The sequence below is a fragment of the Nerophis ophidion genome, linkage group LG26, assembly GCF_033978795.1.
Source record: "Nerophis ophidion isolate RoL-2023_Sa linkage group LG26, RoL_Noph_v1.0, whole genome shotgun sequence".
In the NCBI taxonomy this organism is placed as follows: domain Eukaryota; kingdom Metazoa; phylum Chordata; class Actinopteri; order Syngnathiformes; family Syngnathidae; genus Nerophis; species Nerophis ophidion.
Window position 1 is genome coordinate 32,970,932 of NC_084636.1, and position 27,280 is coordinate 32,998,211.

General features: G+C 41.8%; 2 protein-coding genes across 2 annotated transcripts; one reads left to right on the forward strand and one right to left on the reverse strand.

Annotated features, from left to right (window-relative positions):
* Nucleotides 1-1,287: 1,287 nt before the first annotated feature.
* On the forward strand, nt 1,288-27,177 carry lnp1 (leukemia NUP98 fusion partner 1). The gene is made up of 4 exons (XM_061888325.1): nt 1,288-1,569; nt 10,760-11,005; nt 16,333-16,434; nt 26,512-27,177. Exons 1-4 carry the CDS (start codon nt 1,384-1,386, stop codon nt 26,680-26,682), a joined length of 705 nt encoding a protein of 234 aa, XP_061744309.1. The 5' UTR covers nt 1,288-1,383; the 3' UTR covers nt 26,683-27,177.
* LOC133543359 (rap1 GTPase-GDP dissociation stimulator 1-like) lies at nt 16,962-20,395 on the reverse strand. The gene has a single exon (XM_061887890.1). The coding sequence runs from the start codon at nt 20,031-20,033 to the stop codon at nt 18,210-18,212; it is 1,824 nt and encodes a 607-aa protein (XP_061743874.1). The 5' UTR covers nt 20,034-20,395; the 3' UTR covers nt 16,962-18,209.
* Nucleotides 27,178-27,280: the final 103 nt, after the last annotated feature.

Sequence of the window (27,280 nt, forward strand, 5' to 3'; positions counted from 1 at the left end):
GACAATTAGTGTGAGCAAATCTGAGCGATATGAAGGGCCTGTACTGGCTCACCTGCACTGGCTTCCTGTGCACTTAAGATGTGACTTTAAGGTTTTACTACTTACGTATAAAATACTACACGGTCTAGCTCCAGCCTATCTTGCCGATTGTATTGTACCGTATGTCCCGGCAAGAAATTTGCGTTCAAAAGACTCCGGCTTATTAGTGATTCCTAGAGCCCAAAAAAAGTCTGCGGGCTATAGAGCGTTTTCCGTTCGGGCTCCAGTACTCTGGAATGCCCTCCCGGTAACAGTTCGAGATGCTACCTCAGTAGAAGCATTTAAGTCTCACCTTAAAACTCATCTGTATACTCTAGCCTTTAAATAGACCTCCTTTTTAGACCAGTTGATCTGCCGCTTCTTTTCTTTCTCCTATGTCCCCTCCTCCCTTGTGGAGGGGGTCCGGTCCGATGACCATGGATGAAGTACTGGCTGTCCAGAGTCGAGACCCAGGATGGACCGCTCGTCGGGACCCAGGATGGACCGCTCGCCTGTATCGGTTGGGGACATCTCTACGCTGCTGATCCGCTTGAGATGGTTTCCTGTGGACGGGACTCTCGCTGCTGTCTTGGATCCGCTTTGAACTGAACTCTCGCGGCTGTGTTGGAGCCACTATGGATTGAACTTTCACAGTATCATGTTAGACCCGCTCGACATCCATTGCTTTCGGTCCCCTAGAGGGGGGTGGGGGGGGTTGCCCACATCTGAGGTCCTCTCCAAGGTTTCTCATAGTCAGCATTGTCACTGGCGTCCCACTGGATGTGAATTCTCCCTGCCCACTGGGTGTGAGTTTTCCTTGCCCTTTTGTGGGTTCTTCCGAGGATGTTGTAGTCGTAATGATTTGTGCAGTCCTTTGAGACATTTGTGATTTGGGGCTATATAAATAAACATTGATTGATTGATTGATACCTTAAAAACATTTATAAACGACAAGAAGAAGCCTAAAGTTGATCCCGGGACACACAGGGAGCCAATGCTCAGATTTTAAAACTGGTGTAATGCGAGCCTGCCTTCTGAGATGTGTTGTGCAGTTGTCCTGGTGTGCGGCGAGAGACGAATTGTGTAGATATGAGATGAGTTGTGTGACACGAGCTGGAGGCCAGTGGGACACATGCGGTGTCAAACCGCGCTCCATAATTATCGATGATTATAGGTCACGCGCATGGAAAGTATGGCGAGTGGACTTTGCCTCAGGCTGCTGCCTCGCTGGAAAGACAAAAGAGGCTCGGTGCCAAAACCTCGCGTCCAACACCAGTGACCTTCATTCCTCTCCACCCGAAGAACGAGAAGGATATCGGGGTCGCGGCCGGTATCGTCCCCAGTCAGCAGCCTGCGTGTGCCACCATGGCGCTGCGTCTGCTGCCCGCCATCATCACGGACAACGACGAGGACGACGACGGCAACTTCACCAAGTGGATGAGCAGCTACTGGGGCCACGGCGCGGAGGGCGGACGGTCCAGGGACAGGAAACGGAGCTTTCGAAGACCCGTACGGACCAAAGTGGACCGAAGGGCATCGCTTCCCACCGTGGTAAAAACTTCACCTTTGTCCATGAAAGTCTTACAGGACTAAACTCCATATTATTATATTCAAAAATCCTCGAAAAAATTGTTGCGGAGCAGTTAAATGAACACTTGGCGTCTAACAATCTATGTGAAACCTTTCAATCCGGTTTCAGGGCAAATCACTCCATGGAGACAGCCCTCGCAAAAATGACTAATGATCTATTGCTAACGATGGATTCTGATGCGTCATCTATGTTGCTTAGCGCTGCTTTCGATACCGTCGATCATAATATTTTATTAGAACTGATCAAAACACGAATTGGTATGTCAGACTTAGCCCTGTCTTGGTTTAACTCTTATCTTACTGACAGGGTGCAGTGCGTCTCCCATAACAATGTGACCTCGGACTATGTTAAGGTGTCGCCTTGTTTAATTGTTTGGTTGTCAAATGTTAGAGTTGTATTATTAAATAGAGGTCGGTGTCTAGCAGGACCGATAATCAGCATTTTGGCGTTAAGTTGCAAAAAATTAGCGGACATCCATTGTTTAATTTCATTAAGACACGCCTCCAGCTGACTACAATCCGGCGTGTTGGTCAGCTTTAGGGGCATGTAGAGTTGGGTGTCATCAGCATAACAGTGAAAGCTAACACCGTTCCCCAGGGTTCGGTCCTTGGCCCTGCACTCTTCAGCATCTACATGCTGCCGCTAGGTGACATCATACGCAAATACGGTGTTAGCTTTCACTGTTATGCTGATGACACCCAACTCTACATGCCCCTAAAGCTGACCAACACGCCGGATTGTAGTCAGCTGGAGGCGTGTCTTAATGAAATCAAACAATGGATGTCCGCTAATTTTTTGCAACTTAACGCCAAAATGCTGATTATCGGTCCTGCTAGACACCGACCTCTATTTAATGATACAACTCTAACATCTGACAACCAAATAATTAAACAAGGCGACACGGTAAAAAATCTGGGTGTTATCTTCGACCCAACTCTCTCCTTTGAGTCACACATTAAAAGCGTTACTAAAACGGCCTTCTTTCATCTCCGTAATATCGCTAAAATTCGCTCCATTCTGTCCAGTAAAGACGCTGAGTGTTACGTCTTCGAGGGCGCATGGCTTCGATTGTTGTGTTCCTCAGCAACGCAGGAAGCATGCAGGAGTAGCGTGGAGGCAAGATTAAGTATTTTTAATATAATTAAAGCAGCATCAACAAAATACAAACTGAGGACGCTGACAAGCGTGGAGCAAAACCAAAATGTCACCAAAGTGAAAACACGAGGAATGCTAGTCTATACAAACTTACTATTGCAAGGAGAAGAAACAGGAGAACGTAAATGTTGCCTTCAGCTAACATTGACCCAGCAACTATTGCTGGGTGACAGCACACTATAAAGGGAGGTGATGAACCAAAACACCTGGTGGGAACACTAATTGCAAAACTAAAACAGGTGAGGAGAATTAGTGCCCATGGAAACCGAAAGTAAACAAGGAAGGAGGGTGCACCTAGGAAACAGACTAACACAGAAAAACTACCAAACATAAATCATGCCATGACCGGGGTAGCGGGTTATGACACTGAGATCATTATCCATGCGTTTGTTACGCCTCGTCTCGATTACTGTAACGTATTATTTTGGGGTCTCCCCATGTCTAGCATTAAAAGATTACAGTTGGTACAAAATGCGGCTGCTAGACTTTTGACAAGAACAAGAAAGTTTGATCACATTACGCCTGTACTGGCTCACCTGCGCTGGCTTCCTGTGCACTTAAGATGTGACTTTAAGGTTTTACTACTTACGTATAAAATACTACACGGTCTAGCTCCATCCTATCTTGCCGATTGTATTGTACCATATGTCCCGGCAAGAAATCTGCGTTCAAAGGACTCCGGCTTATTAGTGATTCCCAAAGCCCAAAAAAAGTCTGCGGGCTATAGAGCGTTTTCATTTCGGGCTCCAGTACTCTGGAATGCCCTCCCGGTAACAGTACGAGATGCCACCTCAGTAGAAGCATTTAAGTCTCACCTTAAAACTCATTTGTATACTCTAGCCTTTAAATAGACACCCTTTTTAGACCAGTTGATCTGCCGTTTCTTTTCTTTTTCTCCTATGTCCCACTCTCCCTTGTGGAGGGGGTCCGGTCCGATGGCCATGTACTGCTCGCCTGTGTATCGGCTGGGGACATCTCTGCGCTGCTGATCCGCCTTCGCTTGGGATGGTTTCCTGCTGGCTCCGCTGTGAACGGGACTCTCGCTGCTGTGTTGGATCCGCTTTGGACTGGACTCTCGCGACTGTGTTGGATCCATTATGGATTGAACTTTCACAGTATCATGTTAGACCCGCTCGACATCCATTGCTTTCCTCCTCTCCAAGGTTCTCATAGTCATCATTGTCACCGACGTCCTACTGGGTGTGAGTTTTTCCTTGCCCTTATGTGGGCCAACCGAGGATGTCGTAGTGGTTTGTGCAGCCCTTTGAGACACTAGTGATTTAGGGCTATACAAGTAAACATTGATTGATTGATTGATTAATATTCACAATAATAATATCATTATTTCATTGTTTTTTTTAACTGTTAACATTGTGTAAATCAGGGGTGTTATAATTTTTGACTGTGGGGCCACATTGGGCTAAAAGAATTAGGCCGAGGGCCAAAAGCTGACTGTATATACATATACATATAAACACATATACATATCTATGTATAGTAACTGCATGTAAAGTAACTATACAGTTACTTTACATGCAGTTACTATACATTGATGTGTATATGTATATATATATGTATATATATATGTATATGTATATGTATATGTATATACAGTCATGGTCAAAAGTTTACATACACTTGTAAAGAACATAATTTCATGGCTGTGACGAGTTTCCAATCATTTCTACAACTCTTTTTTTTTTTTGTGATAGAGTGATTGGAGCACATGATTGTTGGTCACAAAAAAACATTCATGAATTTTGCTTCTTTTGTGAATTTATTATGAGTCGACTAAAAATGTGACCAAATGTTAGTGTTTGGTTACATGTCGCTTGGCAAGTTTCACTGCAATAAGGCGCTTTTGTGTAGCCATCCGGAAGATTCCGGTTGAAAATTTGACCACTCCTCTCGACAAAATTGGTGCAGTTCAGCTAAATTTGTTGGTTTTCTGACTTGGACTTGTTTCTTCAGCATTGTCCACACGTTTAAGTCAGGACCTTTTGGAAGGTCATTCTACAACCTTCATTATAGCCGGATTTAGCCATTCCTTTACCACTTTTGAGGTGTGTTTGGGGGTCATTGTCCTGTTGGAACACCCAACTGCGCCCAAGACCCAACCTCCGGGCTGATGATTTAATTTGGAGGTAATCCTCCTTTTTCACTGTCCCATTTACTCTCTATAAAGCACGAGTTCCATTGGCAGCAAAACAGGCCCAGAGCATAATACTACCACCACCAGGCTTGACGGTAGGCTTGGTGTTCCTGGGATTAAAGGTCTTCCTGACATCTTGCTGGGTATTGTGGCCAAACAGCTCCATTTTTGTTTCATTTGACATCACGTGGACCTTCCGGAGGAAAATTCTGTGGTCAGATTAAATAAATAATAAAATAATGTTTCTTATACAATAACAATTACATCATATTCTATATTCCTGTTTCATAGACGGGGGCCATAATAATGGAAAGATGCCATCCTGTGACTTTGTGTCCTGAATTTCGGAATAATTCGGAGCCAAAGAAATCTCAGGATTCGCGAATGTTCGTATGTTAAAAAAAAATCTGAAAAGATAAGAAGCCCCAATACCATAATTTTTTTTTTTTTTTTTTTTATAAATCGTCCGAATAACCTTAAGATTGATACTGCAACACATGGCGAACCAATGCAGAGATTTTAAAACTGGTGTAACGCGCAACCGCCTTCTGGTCTTTGTCAGGATACGTTCCGGTGAATTTCTTTTACGTTTTAACTCTGTTTATTCCACAGGAAAGTGACTTATTTAATTTCACTTGAATGTTTATTATACAATAAAAAATACATCATATTCTATATGCCTGTTTCATAGACAGGGGCCATAATAGTGGAAAGATGCCATCCCCGTGATTTTGTGTCCTGACTTTTGGATTAATTAGGAGACGAGTGCCGAAGGATCTCAGGATCCGGGAAGGTTTGATGGATAAAAGCAAATATGAAAGATAATAAGGCCCAATACCATTAAAAACCTTTATAAATTATAAGAAAACCTTAGAATTGACACTGGAACACACAGGGAGCCAATGCAGAGATTTTAAAACTGGTGTAATGTGAGCCCGCCTTCTGGTCCATGTGCTGCTAAATTCTGGAGTAATTGCAAGCGTGCAAAAACCAGAAATCAGGGTGTTGTAATCCTGTAATGACCTTCACTCATTCCTTAATGAAATTAAACAATGGATGTCCGCAAACTTTTTGCAACTTAATGCCAAAAAAACGGAAATGCTGATTATCGGTCCTGCTAGACACCGACCTCTATTTAATAATACAACTTCAACATTTGACAACCAAATAATAAAACAAGGTGACTCTGTAAAAAATCTGGGTATTATCTTCGACCCAACTCTCTCCTTTGAGTCACACATTAAAAGCGTTACTAAAACGGCCTTTCATCTCCGCAATATCGCTAAAATTCGCTCCATTTTGTCCACTAAAGACGCCGAGATCATTATCCATGCGTTTGTTACGTCTCGTCTCGATTACTGTAACGTATTATTTTCGGGTCTCCCCATGTCTAGCATTAAAAGATTACAGTTGGTACAAAATGCGGCTGCTAGACTTTTGACAAGAACAAGAAAGTTTGATCACATTACGCCTGTACTGGCTCACCTGCACTGGCTTCCTGTGCACTTAAGATGTGACTTTAAGGTTTTACTACTTACGTATAAAATACTACACGGTCTAGCTCCAGCCTATCTTGCCGATTGTATTGTACCATATGTCCCGGCAAGAAATCTGCGTTCAAAGGACTCCGGCTTATTAGTGATTCCCAAAGCCCAAAAAAAGTCTGCGGGCTATAGAGCGTTTTAATTTCGGGCTACAGTACTCTGGAATGCCCTCCCGGTAAAAGTTCGAGATGCTACCTTAGTAGAAGCATTTAAGTCTCACCTTAAAACTCATCTGTATACTCTAGCCTTTAAATAGACCTCCTTTTTAGACCAGTTGATCTGCCGCTTCTTTTCTTTCTCCTATGTCCCCCCCTCCCTTGTGGAGGGGGTCCGGTCCGATGACCATGGATGAAGTACTGGCTGTCCAGAGTCGAGACCCAGGATGGACCGCTCGCCGGGACCCAGGATGGACCGCTCGCCTGTATCAGTTGGGGACATCTCTACGCTGCTGATCCGCCTCCGCTTGAGATGGTTTCCTGTGGACGGGACTCTCGCTGCTGTCTTGGATCCGCTTGAACTGAACTCTCGCGGCTGTGTTGGAGCCACTATGGATTGAACTTTCACAGTATCATGTTAGACCCGCTCGACATCCATTGCCTTCGGTCCCCTAGAGGGGGGGGGTTGCCCACATCTGAGGTCCTCTCCAAGGTTTCTCATAGTCAGCATTGTCACTGGCGTCCCACTGGATGTGAATTCTCCCTGCCCACTTGGTGTGAGTTTTCCTTGCCCTTTTGTGGGTTCTTCCGAGGATGTTGTAGTCGTAATGATTTGTGCAGTCCTTTGAGACATTTGTGATTTGGGGCTATATAAATAAACATTGATTGATTGATTGATCTATACAGCGTGTAATAAAGCAAGAATATGGTATAAAACTAAGGTCAACGTCGAAAAACGACGCCCAGTTTTTTCACTTGGAGTGATGGAGTTGAAGACAATGATAGTAGTTTGGATATGTTTCTCTCTCAGGGCCTCAGGGCCAATGACTAAGACTTCAGTCTTGTCCTGGTTTTAGCTGTACAAAGTCATCTGCCACCCAGGACTTCATAGCTGAAATGCAATTTAAAATAGTTCTCATTGGAGACAAAGGACTGGTGTAAATATGAAAAAGAATAGGACCTCAAACTGATCCTGGAGGCACACCACATGTGATGTCATGGGTCTTTGAGGAGCTGGAATGTTCCATCTGGACTGTTGGAGAACTTTACCAGGGAGGTCCAGCAGGTGGCGCAGTCTGTTTCAAAGAATGAGGTGATTTACTGGATTTAAGGCAGCACTGAGATCCAGTAGAACCAAGATGGAGAGTTCTGGAGAGTCAGAACTCCACCTGAGATCGTTTACCATCTTTAAAAGTACTTTGGTTCTCCTTAAGTCCGGACTGAAACTTCCATAAATATTACATCCATCCATCCATTTTCTACCGCTTATTCCCTTTTGGGGTTGCGGGGGGCGCTGGTGCCTATCTCAGCTTATTTACAAACATCTGATCATGGTTGGAAAACAACTTCTTTAAAATTGTACATAATAGATGCAAGTAATGGAACACACATGTACATCCTTCCTTTCTTCCTTCCTTCCTTTCTTCCTTTCTTTCTTCCTTCCTTCATTCCTTCCTTTCTCCCTTCCGTCCTTCCTTACCTTCACTCATTCCTTCACTCATTCCTTAATTTATTCCTTCCTTCTTTCCCTTCCTTCCTTCCTTCCTTCACTCATTCCTTAATTTATTCCTTCCTTCCTTGCTTCCTTTCTTTCTTCCTTTCTTTCTTTCTTCCTTCCTTCCTTCCTTTCTCCCTTCCGTCCTTCCTTACCTTCACTCATTCCTTAATTTATTCCTTCCTTCTTTCCCTTCCTTCCTTCACTCATTCCTTAATTTATTCCTTCCTTCCTTGCTTCCTTCCTTCCTTGCTTCCTTCCTTCTTTCCTTCCTTCCTTCCTTCACTCATTCCTTAATTTATTCTTTTCTTAATTCCTTTTTCCTTTCTTCCTTCCTTCCTTTCTTCCTCCTGCTCTTCCTTCATTTCTTCCTTTCTTCCTTCACTCATTCCTTAATTTATTCCTTCCTTCCTTCCTTCCATCCTTTCTTCCTTCCTTCCTTTCTTCCTTCCTTCTTTCCTTCCTTCCTTCCTTCACTCATTCCTTAATTTATTCCTTCCTTAATTCCTTTTTCCTTTCTTCCTTCCTTCCTTTCTTCCTCCTGCTCTTCCTTCCTTCCTTTCTTCCTTTCTTCCTTCCTTCACTCATTCCTTAATTTAATCCTTCCTTAATTCCTTTTTCCTTTCTTCCTTCCTTCCTCCTGCTCTTCCTTCATTTCTTCTGTTCTTCTTTCATTTCTTCCTTCTTTAAAATTTTCACTCATTAATTCCTTCCTTTTTTCATTTGTTCTTTCCTTCCTTCCTCCTTTCTTTCTTATGTTCCTTTATTTCTAAATCCTTTCTTCCTTCCTCTGCACCTTTATACCTTTCTTCCTATGTTCCTGTCTTCCTTCAAGCCTTAACTAATTCCTTCCTTTGTTTGTTTGTTCGTTCCTTCCTTCCTTTGTTCGTACGTTCGTTCCTTCCTTCCTTCCTTCCTTCTTTCCTATATTCCTTCTCTCCTATACTTCCTTCTTTAAATTCATTACTCATTCCCCCTTTGTTCATTCCTTCCTTCCTATAATCCTTTTTTCCTTCAATCCTTAACTCAGTTCTTCCTTTCTTTGTTCCTTTCTTCCCTCCTTTCTTCCTTCCTTTCTTCAACCCATAACTCATTCCTTCCTTCCTTCCTTCCTATAATCCGTCTTTCCTTCAACCCTTAACTCATTCCTTCCTTCCTTCCTTCCTTTGTTCCTTCCTTCCTTCCTTCCTTCACTCATTCCTTAATTTATTCCTTCCTTCCTTCCCTCCATCCTTCCTTCCTTCCTTCCTTCAATCCTTAACTCATTCCTTCCTTCACACCCTTCTTTCCTTCCTTTGTTCCTTCCCCTCCCTCCTTCCTTCCTTCCTTCCTTCCTTCCATGTTCCCTTGGTCCCTTAACGTAAAGTTTGACTGTACGATAAGATCAATGAGACGGTGAATGAAAACCCTACCAACCATTATTGGAGGTTATTTAACGTTGGCTAACATTTGTGAATGGTTGTGTAAAATTGTGTATCGTCGTGTAACACTGTGTAGCACTGTGTAACGATGCGCAACATGTCAAATTGTGGAGCGCTGTGTAACGATGTGTAAGGCTGTGTAACGCCATGTAGCGCTCTGTAACGTTATGTAACATGTCAAATTGTGTAACACAGTGTAAAATTGTGTAACACTGTGCAAAATTGTGTAATGCCACATAACGCTGTGTAACGTGTCAAATTGTGTAACACTGTGTAACACTGTGTAAAATGGCAAATTGTATAACTCTGTGTAACACCGTGTAACACTGTGTAATGCAGTGTAACCTGTCAAATTCCATAACGCTGTGTAATACCGTGTAACATGTCAAATTGTGTAACGCTGTGTAATGCTGTGTAATGCATAAAAACTTGTAACACTGTGTAATGCTGTGTAACGCTTTGTGACACTGTGTAACGTGTAACATTGAGTAACATGTAACATTGGGTAATGTTGTGTAAAGCTGCGTAATGCTGTGTAGAGCTGCGCAACTTGTACAATTGTGTAATGCTGTCTAATGTGTACAATTGTGTAACACTGTGTAACCCTGTGAGACGCTGTGTGACGTGTTACATTGAATAACGTGTAACATTGCGTAATGTCGTGTAACGCTGCATAACGCTGTGTGTAACGTGTAACATTGTGTAACACCGTGTAACTCTGTGTAATGCAGTGTAACCTGTCGAATTCCACAACGCTGTGTAATACTGTGTAACATCTAAAATTGTGTAACGCTGTCTAATGCTGTCTAATGCTGAGTAATGCTGTGTAATGCTGTGTAATGCTGTGTAATGCGTAAAATCGTGTAACACTGTGTAATGCTGTGTAAACCTTTGTGGCGCTGTGTAACATTGAGTAACATGTAACGTTGGGTAATGTTGTGTAACACTGCGTAACGCTGCGTATAGCTGCGTAACTTGTAAAATTGTGTGATGTGTACAATTGTGTAACACTGTGAGACGCTGTGGGACATGTAACATTGAATAACGTGTAACATTGCGTAATGTTGTATAACGCTGTGTGGCGCTTGCTGTGTGAAGCTGTCATAATGTGTAACATTGAGTAACATGTAGCGCGGCGTAACGTTGTGTAACACTGTGTAACGCTGTGTGGCGCTCTGTAATGTGTAAAATTGTGTAACGCTGTGTAAAACCTTAATTTCTTTGTCAGTCCCAATTAGACGCCATGAAGCTGAAGCGGCTGCACGCCAACGCCATGGCGCCGGCCACCGTCCACGGGCAGAAGAGGGAAGAGAAGGATGAGGTGCGAGGTCACCAGAGAGCTCGCAGGGCCTCCTCCGACGACAGCGGGCGCCCCAAGTCGGCCATGACAGAGAAGCGCATCAGCACCATCCCAGAACTGACCGAGTCCCTGGAGAAGAGACTCTCTCTGCAGGACAAACACACAATGGCGGTAGTAAGTGGCACACAACCATCTCTGTGGTCGTACAATCAAACGCTGCTTCCAGTTACTAACAGTATTAAACGGCATTTAAGTGCAAAAAATAAGCTAACACATTAAAAGTGTTAAAGTCAGTTTTAATCACACACAAGTAAACCCTATGCAGGACTGCTTGTATCGCACATGATATCACACACAAGTAAACCCTATGCAGGACTGCTTGTATCGCACATGATATCACACACAAGTAAACCCTATGCAGGACTGCTTGTATCGCACACGATATCACACACAAGTAAACCCTATGCAGGACTGCTTGTATCGCACATGATATCACACACAAGTAAACATGCTGCAAGACTGCTTGTATCACACATGATATCAGATACAAGTAAACATGATGCAGGACTGCTTGTATCGCACGTGATATCACATACAAGTCAACACACTGTTGGACTGCTTGTATCTCACATTATATGACACACAAGTAAACAGAGTTGCGGATCGTTTGTATCACACATGATATCACACAGAAGTAGACACGCTGCAGGACCGCTAGTATCGCACATGATATCACGCATCACGCACAAGTAAACACGTTGCAGGACCGCTTGTATCGCCCATGATATCACACACAAGTAAACACGCTGCAAGACTGCTTGTATCGCACATGATATCACACACAAGTAAACACGCTGCAGGACTGCTTGTATCGCACATGATATCACACACAAGTAAACATGCTGCAGGGCTGCTTGTATCGCATATGATATCACACCCACGTGAACACTATGCAGGACTGCTTGTATCGCACATGATATCACACACAGTAAACACTATGCAGGAGTGCTTGTAAAACACATGATATCACATTCAAGTCAACACACTGTTGGACTGCTTATATCTCAGATTATATCACACACAAGTAAACACACTTGCGGATCGCTTGTATCGCACATGATATTACACAGAAGTAGACACTCTGCAGGACCGCTAGTATCGCACATGATATCACACACAAGTGAACTCCCTTGCAGGACCCCTTGTATCGCACATGATATCAAACTCAGTAAACACTACGTAAGACTGCTTCTATCACACATGATATCACACACGGTAAACACTATGCAGGACCGCATGTATCACACATGATATCACACACAAGTAAACACGTTGCAGGACTGCTTGTATCGCACATGATATCGCACACAAGTAAACACGCTCCATGGCTGCTTGTATCGCACATGATATCACATACAAGTCAACACACTGTTGGACTGCTTGTACCGCACATGATATCACATACAAGTCAACACACTGTTGGACTGCTTGTATCTCACATTATATCACACACAAGTAAACACACTTGCGGATCGCTTGTATCGCACATGATATCACACAGAAGTAGACACTCTGCAGGACCGCTTGTATCGCACATGATATCACGCACAAGTAAACACGTTGCAGGACCGCTTGTATCGCCCATGATATCACGCACAGTAAACACTACGCAAGACTGCTTTTATCACACATGATATCACACACAATAAACACTATGCAGGACTGCTTGTATCGCACATGATATCACACACAAGTAAACACGTTGCAGGTCAGCTTGTGTCGCCCATGATATCACACACAAGTAAACACGCTGCAAGACTGCTTGTATCGCACATGATATCACACACAAGTAAACACGCTGCAGGACTGCTTGTATCGCACATGATATCACATACAAGTCAACACACTGTTGGACTGCTTGTATTTCACATTATATGACACACAAGTAAACACAGTTGCGGATCGTTTGTATCACACATGATATTACACAGAAGTAGACACGCTGCAGGACCGCTAGTATCGCACATGATATCACGCACAAGTAAACACGTTGCAGGACTGCTTGTATCGCACATGATATCACGCACAAGTAAACATGCTGCAGGGCTGCTTGTATCGCATATGATATCACACCCAAATGAACACTATGCAGGACTGCTTGTATCGCACATGATATCACACACAGTAAACACTATGCAGGACTGCTTGTATAACACATGATATCACATACAAGTCAACACACTGTTGGACTGCTTGCAACGCACATGATATCACACACAAGTAAACACACTTGCGGATCGCTTGTATCGCACATGATCTCACACAGAAGTGAACTCACTGCAGGACCGCTTGTATCGCAAATGATATCACACACAAGTGAACTCCCTGCAGGACCCCTTGTATCGCACATGATATCACACACAGTAAACACAACGTAAGACTGCTTCTATCACACATGATATCACACACGGTAAACACTATGCAGGACCGCATGTATCACACATGATATCACACACAAGTAAACACGTTGCAGGGCTGCTTGTATCGCACATGATATCGCACACAAGTAAACACGCTCCATGGCTGCTTGTATCGCATATGATATCACACCCAAGTGAACACTATGCAGGACTGCTTGTATCGCACATGATATCACACACAGTAAACACTATGCAGGACTGCTTGTATCGCACATGATATCACATACAAGTCAACACACTGTTGGACTGCTTGTATCGCACATGATATCACGCACAAGTGAACTCACTGCAGGACCGCTTGTATCGCAAATGATATCACACACAAGTGAACTCCCTGCAGGACCCCTTATATCGCACACACAAGTAAACACTACGTAAGACTGCTTGTATCACACATGATATCACACACAAGTAAACACGTTGCAGGGCTGTTCGTATCGCACATGATATCGCACACAAGTAAACACGCTCCATGGCTGCTTGTATCGCACATGATATCACACACAAGTGAATACGCTAAAAGACATGTGCAATGTTTGGCACTCAGCATCAAGGGTTGGAATTGGAGGTTAAATCACCAGAGAGTCCAGTCCATACTCGATCTAACATAATAGTGTGAGAGTCCAGTCCATAGTGGATCTAACATAATAGTGATAATCCAGTTCAGAATGGATTTTACATAATAGTGTGAGAGTCCAGTCCATAGTGGATTTAACATAATAGTAGAGTCCAGTCCATAGTGGATCTAACACAATAGTTTAAGAGTCCAGTACATAGTGGATCTAACATAATAGTGAGAGTCCAGTCCATAGTGGATCTAACATAATAGTGAGAGTTCAGTCCATAGTGGATCTAACATAATAGTGAGAGTCCAGTCCATAGTAGATCTAACATAATAGTGAGAGTCCAGTCCATAGTGGATCTAACATAATCGTTTGAGAGTCCAGTCCATAGTGGATCTAACAAAATAATGTGAGAGTCCAGTCCATAGTGGATCTAACATAATAGTGATAATCCAGTTCAGAGTGGATCTTACATAATAGTGTGCGAGTCCAGTCCATAGTGGATCTAACATAATAGTAGAGTCCAGTCCATAGTGGATCTAACATAATAGTTTAAGAGTCCAGTACATAGTGGATCTAACTTAATAGTGAAAGTCCAGTCCATAGTGGATCTAACATATTAGTGTGAGAGTCTAGTCCATAGAAGATTTTACTTAATAGTGTGAGAGTCCAGTCCATAGTGGATCTAACATAATAGTGAGAGTCCAGTCCATAGTAGATCTAACATAATAGTGAGAGTCCAGTCCATAGTGGATCTAACATAATAGTTTAAGAGTCCAGTACATAGTGGATCTAACTCAGGGGTGCCCACACTTTTTCTGCAGGCGAGCTACTTTTCAATTGACCAACTCGAGGGGATCTACCTCATTTATATATATCATTTATGTTTATTTATTTATGAAAGAGACATTTTTGTAAACAAGTTAATGTTGTGGGACATGCGCATTCTGCGTCTCTCTCCGCTGCGAGTCCAACCAGAGGACCCGCCGACAGCGCACTCCAGACACGCCCCCGCATTCATCAAGCGGACCGCGCCCACTCTCCGCCGCAGCCGGCTGCAGGACACACCTGTGACTGACGATGAGCAGCATAAAAGACCAGTGGACACAGGGATCCGTGCGGGAACTTAGTTCCAAATGCGTACCAATCCTCCGTCGCCCGCAAGGTGAGCTGTGCGTCTCACTCTTTTCCCTGGATCTCCCTCTGGATTCTGACTGCCTCCTTTGTACCTCGACTCCTCGCTCGTTTGACCTGAACCCTCTGCCTGCCCCACGGACTTCCGCGTTCTCTTTTGTCAACACTTGGGTAAAACACACTTCAGTTAATTAACACACTTAGACTAACACCATACACTCTAGAGTTTTTGCCACGCTCCATTTACTTAGTATGTTTTCTGTTGATTGATTATTACATATATACATTTGTTAATATAGATATATATATATATATATATATATTAATAAATCTTTGGACATACTGCCACCTGGTGTCCGTTTGCCGTCACGTCCTCCTTAGTAAACCATAACAGTTAAATGTGTTTAATGATAATACAAGCATGTGTAACACATATAGATGTCTTTCTTTCACAAAGACAAGAATATAAGTTGGTGTATTACCTGATTCTGATGACTTGCATTGATTGGAATCAGACAGTAATGATGATAACGCCCACATTTTCAAATGGAGGAGAAAAAAAGTTGTCCTTTCTGTACAATACCACATGAAAGTGGTTGGTTTTTTGGCATCTAATTCATCCAGCTTCCATACACTTTACAAGAAAAACATTGGCGGCAAATTCCGTAGCTTGCTTGATTGACATTCACGGCACCCGAGGGTCTTGTGAGATGACGCTGGCTGCTGCCAGTTCATTATTATGAAAAAATGACAGAGAGGAAGGCGAGAAACACTTTTTATTTCAACAGACTTTCGAGCCGTCCCTTCCGTCAAAACTCTAAAGGCCGACTGCACATTTCCTATCTTCACAATAAAAGCCCTGCTTCATGTCTTTGTGAAAGAAAGACATCTATATGTGTTACACATGCTTGTATTATCATTAGACACATTTAACTTGTTTACAAAAATGTCTGTTTCATAAATAAATAAATATAAATGATATATATAAATGAGGTAGATCCCCTCGAGTTGGTCAATTGAAAAGTAGCTCGCCTGCAGAAAAAGCGTGGGCACCCCTGGTCTATAGTTTGTAGCCTTTGTGCTAGTCTTTTGTTTTTTTCATTAGTCAAGTTTGTTCTCCGCCATTGTGCGCGCCATTTGTTTCCCCTTTTGTTAGTTATAGTGTTTAATAAATAAAAATGTACTTGCATTCTCGCCTGGCTCGTGCCAATTTTCCTTTGCGCCGCGGAAACAATCCACGGCAACAACATGAATGCAAATGTAAGATCTGGATGAGCAAATGTACAAATGTTAAACGTGTGTTTGTTTTGTTGTCGTTTTCCAGAAGGATGTTGACAATTTGTGTGCACTCTGCCATGACAACATCTTCCAAGATGGCGGCATGGCGCTTGAAGGACTGCCGTGTGTGCACGCCTTACATGAAGAGGTGAAGATAGCAAATGGTCACATGGTCACATGGTCACTTGGTCACATGGTCACATGGTCACATGGTCACAACTTCACACATGTTTGCTTTTGCACTTATTACATGTGTTACACTATTGGTCTTGTTTTCTACAATCATGTTGTGGTGCCCGATAAAACAACACACAACGTTAACAACATGCGATGCTAACAACACGTGATGCTAAAAACAAGCGATGCTAACAAAACATGATGTTGAAAAAACCCGATAAGCACAAAACGTGATGTAACAACACGCAATGTTAACAACACACAATGCTAACAACACAATGTTAATAACGTGCGATGCTAACAACACATGATGCTAAAAACACGCAACAAAACGTGATGCTAAAAACAAGCGATGCTAACAAAACATGATGTTAAAAAAACCTGATAAGCACAAAACGTGATGTAACAACACACGATACTAACAACAAAATGTTAATAACGTGCGATGCTAACAACACATGATGCTAAAATAATAATAATAATAAATGGGTTGTACTTGTATAGCGCTTTTCTACCTTCAAGGTACTCAAAGCGCTTTGACACTACTTCCACATTTACCCATTCACACACACATTCACACACTGATGGAGGGAGCTGCCATGCAAGGCGCCAACCAACACCCATCAGGAGCAAGGGTGAAGTGTCTTGCTCAGGACACAACGGACGTGACGAGGTTGGTACTAGGTGGGATTTGAACCAGGGACCCTCGGGTTGCGCACGGCCACTTTTCCACTGCGCCACGCCGTTGTTGGTTTATATGTTAAACATGCTTGTATGCGTTTCCTTATGCTGTTTTATATGAATATACTTTATTAATTTGAAAAAATCAGAAAAATTAGTAATAATATAATTGATTTGGGAAAACATTTATAAATGTATGTACAGTATGTTTGGATTCATTATATTTAATTCAATAACACTTATTTGGGAAAAAAAAATAATTATAAAAAACTATGGTGAAGCCTACTTTTTATTTGTGACAATATATTTGTATATTTAATTAAATCACATTTATTTGGACGATATTGGAAAGATGTTGAGATACATCCTTTAGTTCAGACACTATTATATCTATTTTTATTGGAGTTTATTTGATAAAATGTTTATAAATTGATTTTAATCAAATTAATTAATGTGGGTGATTAAAAAAAAAAGTTAATATTAGGTTGTTAATATTAAAAAAATAAAACAGTCACCAGCTACTCTCTATTGTGGCCACTATATGGGGGAATATGTTAACTAGACAGGACTAATCAACTTGTGTTTGGCATTAGCACTTCCTTGCCCTAAATCTGTAGACCCAACATAAGTTGTTTTGGAACACTGGAAAAAGTATTGGGTTTCAAAAGACAGGAAAAAAAAGAACATGCAGTTGTATATTTAATATGGAGACACATTGAGCCGCGTCATTCATGGCGTTGGGCAGAATGGCGTCACAGCTATGGTCATCTATATTGCGTTGCATGCACAAGTAAAGAGTGACAGTCTTATTATGAAGGACCTTTGAACGCATCACCCAAATAAATAAACCTCATTATTATGGCTTTTAGTGTAGGGATGTTCCTACAGCTTCTAATGTATTTTTTCAGTATGCTCTACATTATATATAAATGTGTCGGACTGTTTGGTTGATAATGCAACATTGTACCTTGGCACATGACGACGATAGAAGGGGTGGGAGGGGAGGAGGGGGTTACAAGGTAAAGTAGGTGCAGGCATTAATAGGACTGGAGCTGGGTAAGCATTCTAGCTCTGGGCGGTTAGCCGTTGCTCAGTGAGTGAAGCCTGATGCGACACCGTCTTGTTTTCGTGCGAACGGAGCTTTGAGACCACATTGATGAACGCACGGGTCTGAACTTCTTTGTGGAGAGGCTCAGATCCCATGACTGCACAAATGAGGATCATGGAGTTATATTTAATTTCGGGTGCACTCCTTTCATCAGACAAAAGCTTGTGAAGAACCGCGACGAGGTCGGCAGCCACAAAGTGCTTCTCAGCTGCAACCAAATCAAGTGCAGCGATAAGGCCCAGCGCCACCAGTGCTTCGTTCTGCATAATGATGTGCTCGCTGGTCGCCATGGTTACCAAGTGCTTGACTCCATCTCCCTGGATGACCATCTTGACCACCTCCTTGGACTTGCTATGTCGAATCAGAGCAGAAAGAAGTCGATTGGACTCTCCCATCACCCCGGCGTGATCTTTAGCTTCGCACCACTCCACCAGACGCTCCACCAGCTTCGCGTTGGTGCCGAGCTGGTCCGCTGCTTCCACTTGTGTATCAATAAGCATTCTTAAAGTCCCCAAGAGTTTAAACTGGACTGGCGGCATCTCGGACTGCAAGAACTTCAACACCACGTCGGCCACTCCAGAAGAGAGCATCTTGGATTTGTTCACCACAGGTATGGCTAGATTTCGTAGTGCGCTAAGAGCTGCGTGTTGCACGGTGACGTTGCCTTCCACAACGTGGCGGTCAAGCAGTTCCAGTAGCTTCTGTACGATACCGGTGTCCACCATGTGGATACAGTTACCATCGTTGCGGGCAAAATTAGCAATAGCAAGAGCCCCAGCTAGTTGTAGCTGGTGGTTATGAGACGGTATCCAGGAGAGAACTCTCTGAAAGACGCTCCCCTTTCCGCCCTCAAACAGCTTTTGCATGGACTCATCTCCGAGCAGCAAGAGCACCATTAGGTCAGAGGCAGTCTTCAACTGGGCCACCTCTTCCTCTCGTTCTCCATCTATCGTTTGGGCCACCACCTCTAGGAGACACTCTACCAAGCCCGCCTCCACTAGCTGCAACTTGATCACGTCATTTTCTGCTAGCGGAGCCAAAACCTCAAAAATCATTTCTTTCTTCTCGTGCTCTGTTTGCTTCTGAAAAAGACAAACCAGCTCTTCTGCAATGTTGGTGGATGCAAACTGCTCTTTGCTTGACTCTAGCTCAGCTAAGTTCCCAAAGGCGATGAGACACATTTCGGTCAGAGCAGTGTTGTGAGAATGGACGCCCAGGAGCTTGACCAGAGTGGGAATGACACCCATGCTGATTAGCTGACCTTGTAAGGAATCGTTATCATTGCTATAGTTCGTCAGCATGCCACAAAAGACTGTCAAGAGCTTCTCGTTTGCCACTTCGGTATTTTGGGAGAGGGTTTTAATGTGTTCAGCTACTATTTGAGCCCCTCCTGCCAGGTCAACCGCGATCCTGCCCTCATGACTATCGTAACAGATGTTGCCTAGAGCTCGTCCTGTCTGCAGTAGAACTTCTTGATCGGTTGAGTTTAGCAGCTGAATGAGAGGCGGGATGAGGCCAGCTTCAACGCAGGCACTGCGCATGAACTCGTTTTTTGCCATCTCTGCAATTATGTTAGCAACTTTTGGGGTGCAAGTTGACTGCGGGGTTAGCATAGTGGGCAGCATTGGAAGGACGCCCATTTCCTGAATCTTTGCGCTAGCCTCGGTGTTATTGTTGACGAGCGCTTTCAGCAGGCAGTCCAGGCAGCTCTCCACGCTGTCTGTTGTGCTGTCCGTCGATGCAAGTTTCAGCTTCTCCAGGGCGTCACTGAGATTGTCCATCTCGACAGGATGCTGGAACCAGGAAATAAACAGTGGTGTGGGTGTTGAATCTGTCCAGGGCACTTGTTAACAAAAAGATCGTTGAAAGGCCAGACAGTTCAGCTTACTCAGCTCGGCCTGGCTCGACTCGGCACGCCCCTCAGAACGTGATGAAGTTAGCCTAGCCTGTTAGCATCCACAGCTATCGGCAGCTTCTTGCTAGCTCAGACGAGGATTCCTCCAGGAGAATAAATAACAGCACCCGTTATGTAAACTGTTATTTTATACCTCTAATGTCCTTTCAATTCCACATAAAGGGTGAATATTAGTTTTAGTAAAAAGGACATATTTATAGGCACACTAGTGTTAAAGTAAAGTAAGGATGGCTACACGCAACAAAACGTGATGCTAAAAACAAGCGATGCTAACAAAACATGATGTTAAAAAAATCTGATAAGAACAAAACGTGCTGTAACAACACACAATGTTTACAAATCAATATCAATGACGTGCGATGCTAACAACACATGATGCTAAAAACCCGCAACAAAACGTGATGCTAAAAACAAGCGATGCTAGCAGAACATGATGTTAAAAAAATCTGATAAGAACAAAACGTGCTGTAACAACACACAATGTTAACAAATCAATATTAATGACGTGCGATGCTAACAACACATGATGCTAAAAACACGCAACAAAACGTGATGCTAAAAACAAGCGGTGCTAACAAAACATGATGTTAAAAAAATCTGATAAGAACAAAACGTGCTGTAACAACACACAATGTTAACAAATCAATATTAATGACGTGCGATGCTAACAACACATGATGCTAAAAACCCGCAACAAAACGTGATGCCAAAAACAAGCGATGCTAACAAAACATGATGTTAAAAAAATCTGATAAGAACAAAACGTTCTGTAACAACACACAATGTTAACAAATCAATATTAATGACGTGCGATGCTAACAACACATGATGCTAAAAACCCGCAACAAAACGTGATGCCAAAAACAAGCGATGCTAACAAAACATGATGTTAAAAAAATCTGATAAGAACAAAACGTTCTGTAACAACACACAATGTTAACAAATCAATATTAATGACGTGCGATGCTAACAACACATGATGCTAAAAACCCGCAACAAAACGTGATGCTAAAAACAAGCGGTGCTAACAAAACATGATGTTAAAAAGATCTGATAAGAACAAAACGTGCTGTAACAACACACAATGTTAACAAATCAATATTAATGACGTGCGATGCTAACAACACATGATGCTAACAACACGCAACAAAACGTGATGCTAAAAACAAGCGATGCTAACAAAACATGATGTTAAAAAAATCTGATAAGAACAAAACGTGCTGTAACAACACACAATGTTTACAAATCAATATTAATGACGTGCGATGCTAACAACACATGATGCTAACAACCCGCAACAAAACGTGGTGCTAAAAACAAGCGATGCTAACAAAACATGATGTTAAAAAAATCTGATAAGAACAAAACGTGCTGTAATAACACACAATGTTAACAAATCAATATTAATGACGTGCGATGCTAACAACACATGATGCTAAAAACACGCAACAAAACGTGATGCTAAAAACAAGCGATGCTAACAAAACATGATGTTAAAAAAATCTGATAAGAACAAAACGTGCTGTAACAACACACAATGTTAATAAATCAATATCAATGACGTGCGATGCTAACAACACATGATGCTAAAAACCCGCAACAAAACGTGATGCTAAAAACAAGCGATGCTAACAAAACATGATGTTAAAAAAACCCGATAAGAACAAAACGTGATGTAACAACACACAATGTTAACAACACACAATGCCAACAACACAATGTTAATAACGTGCGATGCCAACAACACATGATGCTAAAAACACGCAACAAAACGTGATGCTAAAAACAAGCGATGCTAACAAAACATGATGTTAAAAAAATCTGAGAAGAACAAAACGTGCTGTAACAACACACAATGTTAACAAATCAATATTAATGACGTGCGATGCTAACAACACATGATGCTAAAAACCCGCAACAAAACGTGATGCTAAAAACAAGCGATGCAAACAAAACATGATGTTAAAAAAATCTGATAAGAACAAAACGTGCTGTAACAACACACAATGTTAACAAATCAATATTAATGACGTGCGATGCTAACAACACATGATGCTAAAAACACGCAACAAAACGTGATGCTAAAAACAAGCGATGCTATCAAAACATGATGTTATAAAAATCTGATAAGAACAAAACGTGCTGTAACAACACACAATGTTAACAAATCAATATTAATGACGTGCGATGCTAACAACACATGATGCTAACAACACGCAACAAAACGTGATGCTAAAAACAAGCGATGCTAACAGAACATGATGTTAAAAAAATCTGATAAGAACAAAACGTGCTGTAACAACACACAATGTTAACAAATCAATATTAATGACGTGCGATGCTAACAACACATGATGCTAACAACACGCAACAAAACGTGATGCTAAAAACAAGCGATGCTAACAAAACATGATGTTAAAAAAATCTGATAAGAACAAAACGTGCTGTAACAACACACAATGTTAACAAATCAATATTAATGATGTGCGATGCTAACAACACATGATGCTAAAAACACGCAACAAAACGTGATGCTAAAAACAAGCGATGCTAACAAAACATGATGTTAAAAAAACCTGATAAGCACAAAACGTGATGTAACAACATACAATGTTAACAACACACGATACTAACAACAAAATTTAATAACGTGCGATGCTAACAACAAATGATGCTAAAAACACGCAACAAAACGTGATGCTAAAAACAAGCGATGCTAACAAAACATGATGTTAAAAAAATCTGATAAGAACAAAACGTGCTGTAACAAAACACAATGTTAACAAATCAATATTAATGACGTGCGATGCTAACAACACATGATGCTAACAACACGCAACAAAACGTGATGCTAAAAACAAGCGATGCTAACAAAACATGATGTTAAAAAAACCTGATAAGCACAAAACGTGATGTAACAACACACAATGTTAACATACCATCCCAACAACACGATGCTAATAACGTGCGATGTTAACAACACGTTATGCTAACAACACGGTACAAAACGTGATGCTAAAAAGAAGCGATGCTAACAAAGCATGATGTTAAAAAAAACCTGATACAAACAAAATGTGATGGTAACAACACTCAATGTTAACAACACACAATGCTAACAACACAATGCTAACAACATGTGATACTAACAACACGTTATGCTAACAACACGCAACAAAACGTAATGCTAAAAAGAAGCGATGCTAACAAAGCATGATGTTAAAAAAACCTGATACGAACAAAATGTGATGGTAACAACACTCAATGGTAACAACACTCAATGTTAACAACACTCAATGCTAACAACACACAATGCTAACAACACAATGCTAACAACATGTTATGCTCGCATCACCCAAATAAACGTGATGCTAAAAACAAGCAATGCTAAAAAACCATGTTGTTAAAAAAAACCTGATACGAACAAAACGTGATGTAACAACACTCAATGTTAACACACAATGCTAACAACGTGCGATGCTGACAACATGTTATGCTAGCAACAAGCGATAATAATAATAATAACTGAGATTTATATCGCGCTTTTCTAATCATTATTGCTAACATTATTATGTTACGGTTTTTTGTTTGCTGTTTTTACAGGTATGCACCTCCGAGTCATACATTTTGGTACTTTGGTACATGCTAACCGTTAGCATGTGGACAATATGTTTTGATTTTTGGGCACATTTTTGCAAGTATAGACCTTGGTGTCATACATTTTGATACTTTGATAAATGCTAACTGTTAGCTTGCTAATGTTAGCATGATTCCAATTTATGCTATGCTACCAATTTTCGATTATGTTTGATCTTCTTTATGAGCTATTTTTACAGGTGTACATCTCAGAGTCATATATTTTTGGTACTTTTGGTACACGCTAACTGTTAGCATGTTAGCATTATATTGTTAGATCTTTTTTTTTAGCTATTTTTTACAGGTGTACACCTCAGACTCGTACATTTAAATACTTTGGTACATGCTAACTGTTAGCTTGCTAATGTTAGCATGCCACCAATGTATGCTAGCTTGTTTAGCTTATTTTGGCTGACCATACCTCCTCTTTTCCCCGGACATGACCTCTTTTGCAGGGGGGTCCGGGCGTTTTTTTTTTTTAAATGCCTCAATTGTCCGGCATTTTGAATTAGGGTTGCGTGTATTTTCAATGTACGTCCAGGGTTAAGTTACCGTATATATATTACTCGAGTTGGTGAATTCTAGCCGTAAATATTGTAGCGGCAGGCTACGGGGGTGTTAGCCAATGGCTTCGGCTGGGGGGCGGGACTTCCGGGGAAGATAGGGAAGTGACGCTATTGACAGGAAGTGTTGGTTTGAGTTTTGCCGGGAAAGGTTCTTTTTTTGTTTTAAATGTTAACTCTGCATTATTTTTTTTATTTTTACAGAAGCCTAAAATAATTGGCTTAAATTATTAAATGCTACCTCTGTTTTTGTTGTTTTAACTGATTTGCTAAATACCCTTCATCTATGGTGTATTCTCTGAGAACATCTGTTTTTGTTTCAAATGTTTTGAGGCATTATTTATATTTTTTTACATTAGTCATCATTGTCACCGACGTCCCACTGGGTGTGAGTTTTCCTTGCCCTTATGTTGTGATTTGTGCAGCCCTCTGAGACACTAGACCAGGGGTGCCCATTACGTCGATCGCGAGGTACCAGTCGACCGCGGGGGGTGTGTCAGTCGATCTCGAGCCAGGCTTTTAAAAAAAATAGACCTAAAAATGAGTGATCATCAATCTTCACCAAGACGTCACTTAAATGACATTCACGGTACCGGAGGGTCTTGTGAGATGACGCTGGCTGCTGCAAGATCATTATTATGAAAATATGACCGAGAGGAAGGCGAGAAACACTTTTTATTTCAACAGACTCTCGCGCCGTACCTTCCGTCAAAACTCGAAAGGCCGACTGCACATTTCCTATCTTCACAATAAAAGCCCTGCTTCATGCTGCCTGCGCTAACTAAATACAGAGTCTCGGAAAACTGGCGTGCACAAGCGATCCCTCAGAAAACTGGCGTGCACATCACTTGTGCACGCCAGCTTTCCGAGACTCTTATTTTGTTAGCGCAGGCAGCATGAAGCAGGGCTTTTATTGTGAAGATAGGAAATGTGCAGTCGGCCTTTAGAGTTTTGACGGAAGGGACGGCGCGAAAGTCTGTTGAAATAAAAAGTGTTTCTCGCCTTCCTCTCGGTCATATTTTCATAATAATGATCTTGCAGCAGCCATGTGGGCGTTATCATCATTACTGTCTGATTCCAATCAATGCAAGTCATCAGAATCAGGTAATACACCAACTTATATTCTTGTCTTTGTGAAAGAAAGACATCTATATGTGTTACACATGCTTGTATTATCATTAAACACATTTAACTTGTTTACAAAAATGTCTCTTTCATAAATAAATAAATATAAATGATATATATAAATGAGGTAGATCCCCTCGAGTTGGTCAATTGAAAAGTAGCTCGCCTGCAGAAAAAGTGTGGGCACCCCTGCTCTAGTGATTTAGGGCTATATAAATAAACATTGATTGATTGATTGAATGGTCCACTGGACGGAGAAGAGACATTTTAAAGAATGGACTGTTACCTGTTTTTTGTTTAAAAATAATTAACCTGTTTTGAGGCATTATTTATGTGTATATTATATACAAGAGGTTATTTTGAATATTGCTACCTCTCTACTGTTTCTAAAACTATGAATGTTACAAAATAGAAGTGTGACTTATTTTGTTATACTATCAACAGAGGAGAAAAAATGCTTTATTTAAACAAATATATTATTTATAAAGCAAGTTCAAGTATCATTGGCAAATTTTCACCTATATGACGCATATATGTGTCCTCTTTTTGGGATTTCACAATATGGTCAGCCTAGCTTATTAATTGGGTATACATCAATCAATCATTGAATCAATCAATGTTTATTTATATAGCCCTAAATCACAAGTGTCTCAAAGGGCTGCACAAACCACAACAACATCTTAACATTTGAGGTTAAGAGTCATATGTTTTGTTACCTGACACTATCTGGAGAAGGTGCTAACTGTTAGCATTTTACTTGGGCTTTCCAGCCTTTACATGCAGTTTTGATGCTTTTTTTTTTAGTTATTATTATTAGGATTTTGTTTATGACGTCACTTCTTTGGAATGGCTCCTCCTGCGCTGTGACCTCGTCTTGTTTTCGGTGTTGGAAATACTGCACGCTTCTTTGCAGCAAGAATGCTGCTCTTTTTTCTGGTTTGTTCCCTTGTCTCTGTCGTGTGAAAACATGCCAGGCACGGAAATATGAAAACAATTTCCCCATGTTTATCCGTTTCGCCGAAGGTCGGCCGCAGGTCGGAGCAGTGCCGAGCACGGAGCGGCGGCGAGGTGGCGGCGGCCTGTCTGGTGCGGAGACTGCTGAGCGGCAGGCGGAGGTCAGCGGACGAGCCCGTGACGGCGATGGAGGAGCAGCACACTTTCCGCCGTCAGCTGTCCCTGCGGAGACACCGCTGATGTCTCATGTGGAGGCGGAGACACCGCTGATGTCTCATGTGGAGGCGGAGACACCACTGATGTCTCATGTGGAGGCGGAGACACCACTGATGTCTCATGTGGGGGCGGAGACACCACTGATGTCTCATGTAGAGGCGGAGACACCGCTGATGTCTCATGTGGAGGCGGAGACACCACTGATGTCTCATGTGGAGGCGGAGACACCGCTGATGTCTCATGTGGAGGCGGAGACACCGCTGATGTCTCCTGCGGTTCGGGGCCGACGCCCTCCTCTGAACTTTTTCTTTATTTATGACTTTTATTTCTCATATTTCTGCTCTCATTCTATAAAGTTGCATTTGTAAAGTAGTTATTTCAACGTAGAATATATTAACACTTTTCTTTTGTTAGCTAACTTTTTGTTGTTGTTTTTATTTTTTATTTTTTATTGAGGCCGGTGGGGAGGTGTTGTTTAAGATGTGTGTCAGATTTAGTGCTCATTGTGTGTGTTCTTAAACCAAAAAAATAAAATGTGTTATTATTTTTATTTGTTCTAATTACTTATCACACTGAGGGTCGTTCCTAATATTTTGACCCTTTTTTTTGTAGTTGGAAAAAG

Bases quoted from the DNA above. Each gene is read 5' to 3' on its own strand.
- lnp1 (XM_061888325.1), top strand. From the start codon at position 1,384: ATGGCGCTGCGTCTGCTGCCCGCCATCATCACGGACAACGACGAGGAC. The intron at 1,570-10,759 runs GTAAAAACTTCA...TTTCTTTGTCAG, and splicing joins GGGCATCGCTTCCCACCGTG to TCCCAATTAGACGCCATGAA. The intron at 16,435-26,511 runs GTGAAGATAGCA...GTTTCGCCGAAG, and splicing joins TGCACGCCTTACATGAAGAG to GTCGGCCGCAGGTCGGAGCA.
- LOC133543359 (XM_061887890.1), bottom strand. From the start codon at position 20,033: ATGGACAATCTCAGTGACGCCCTGGAGAAGCTGAAACTTGCATCGACG.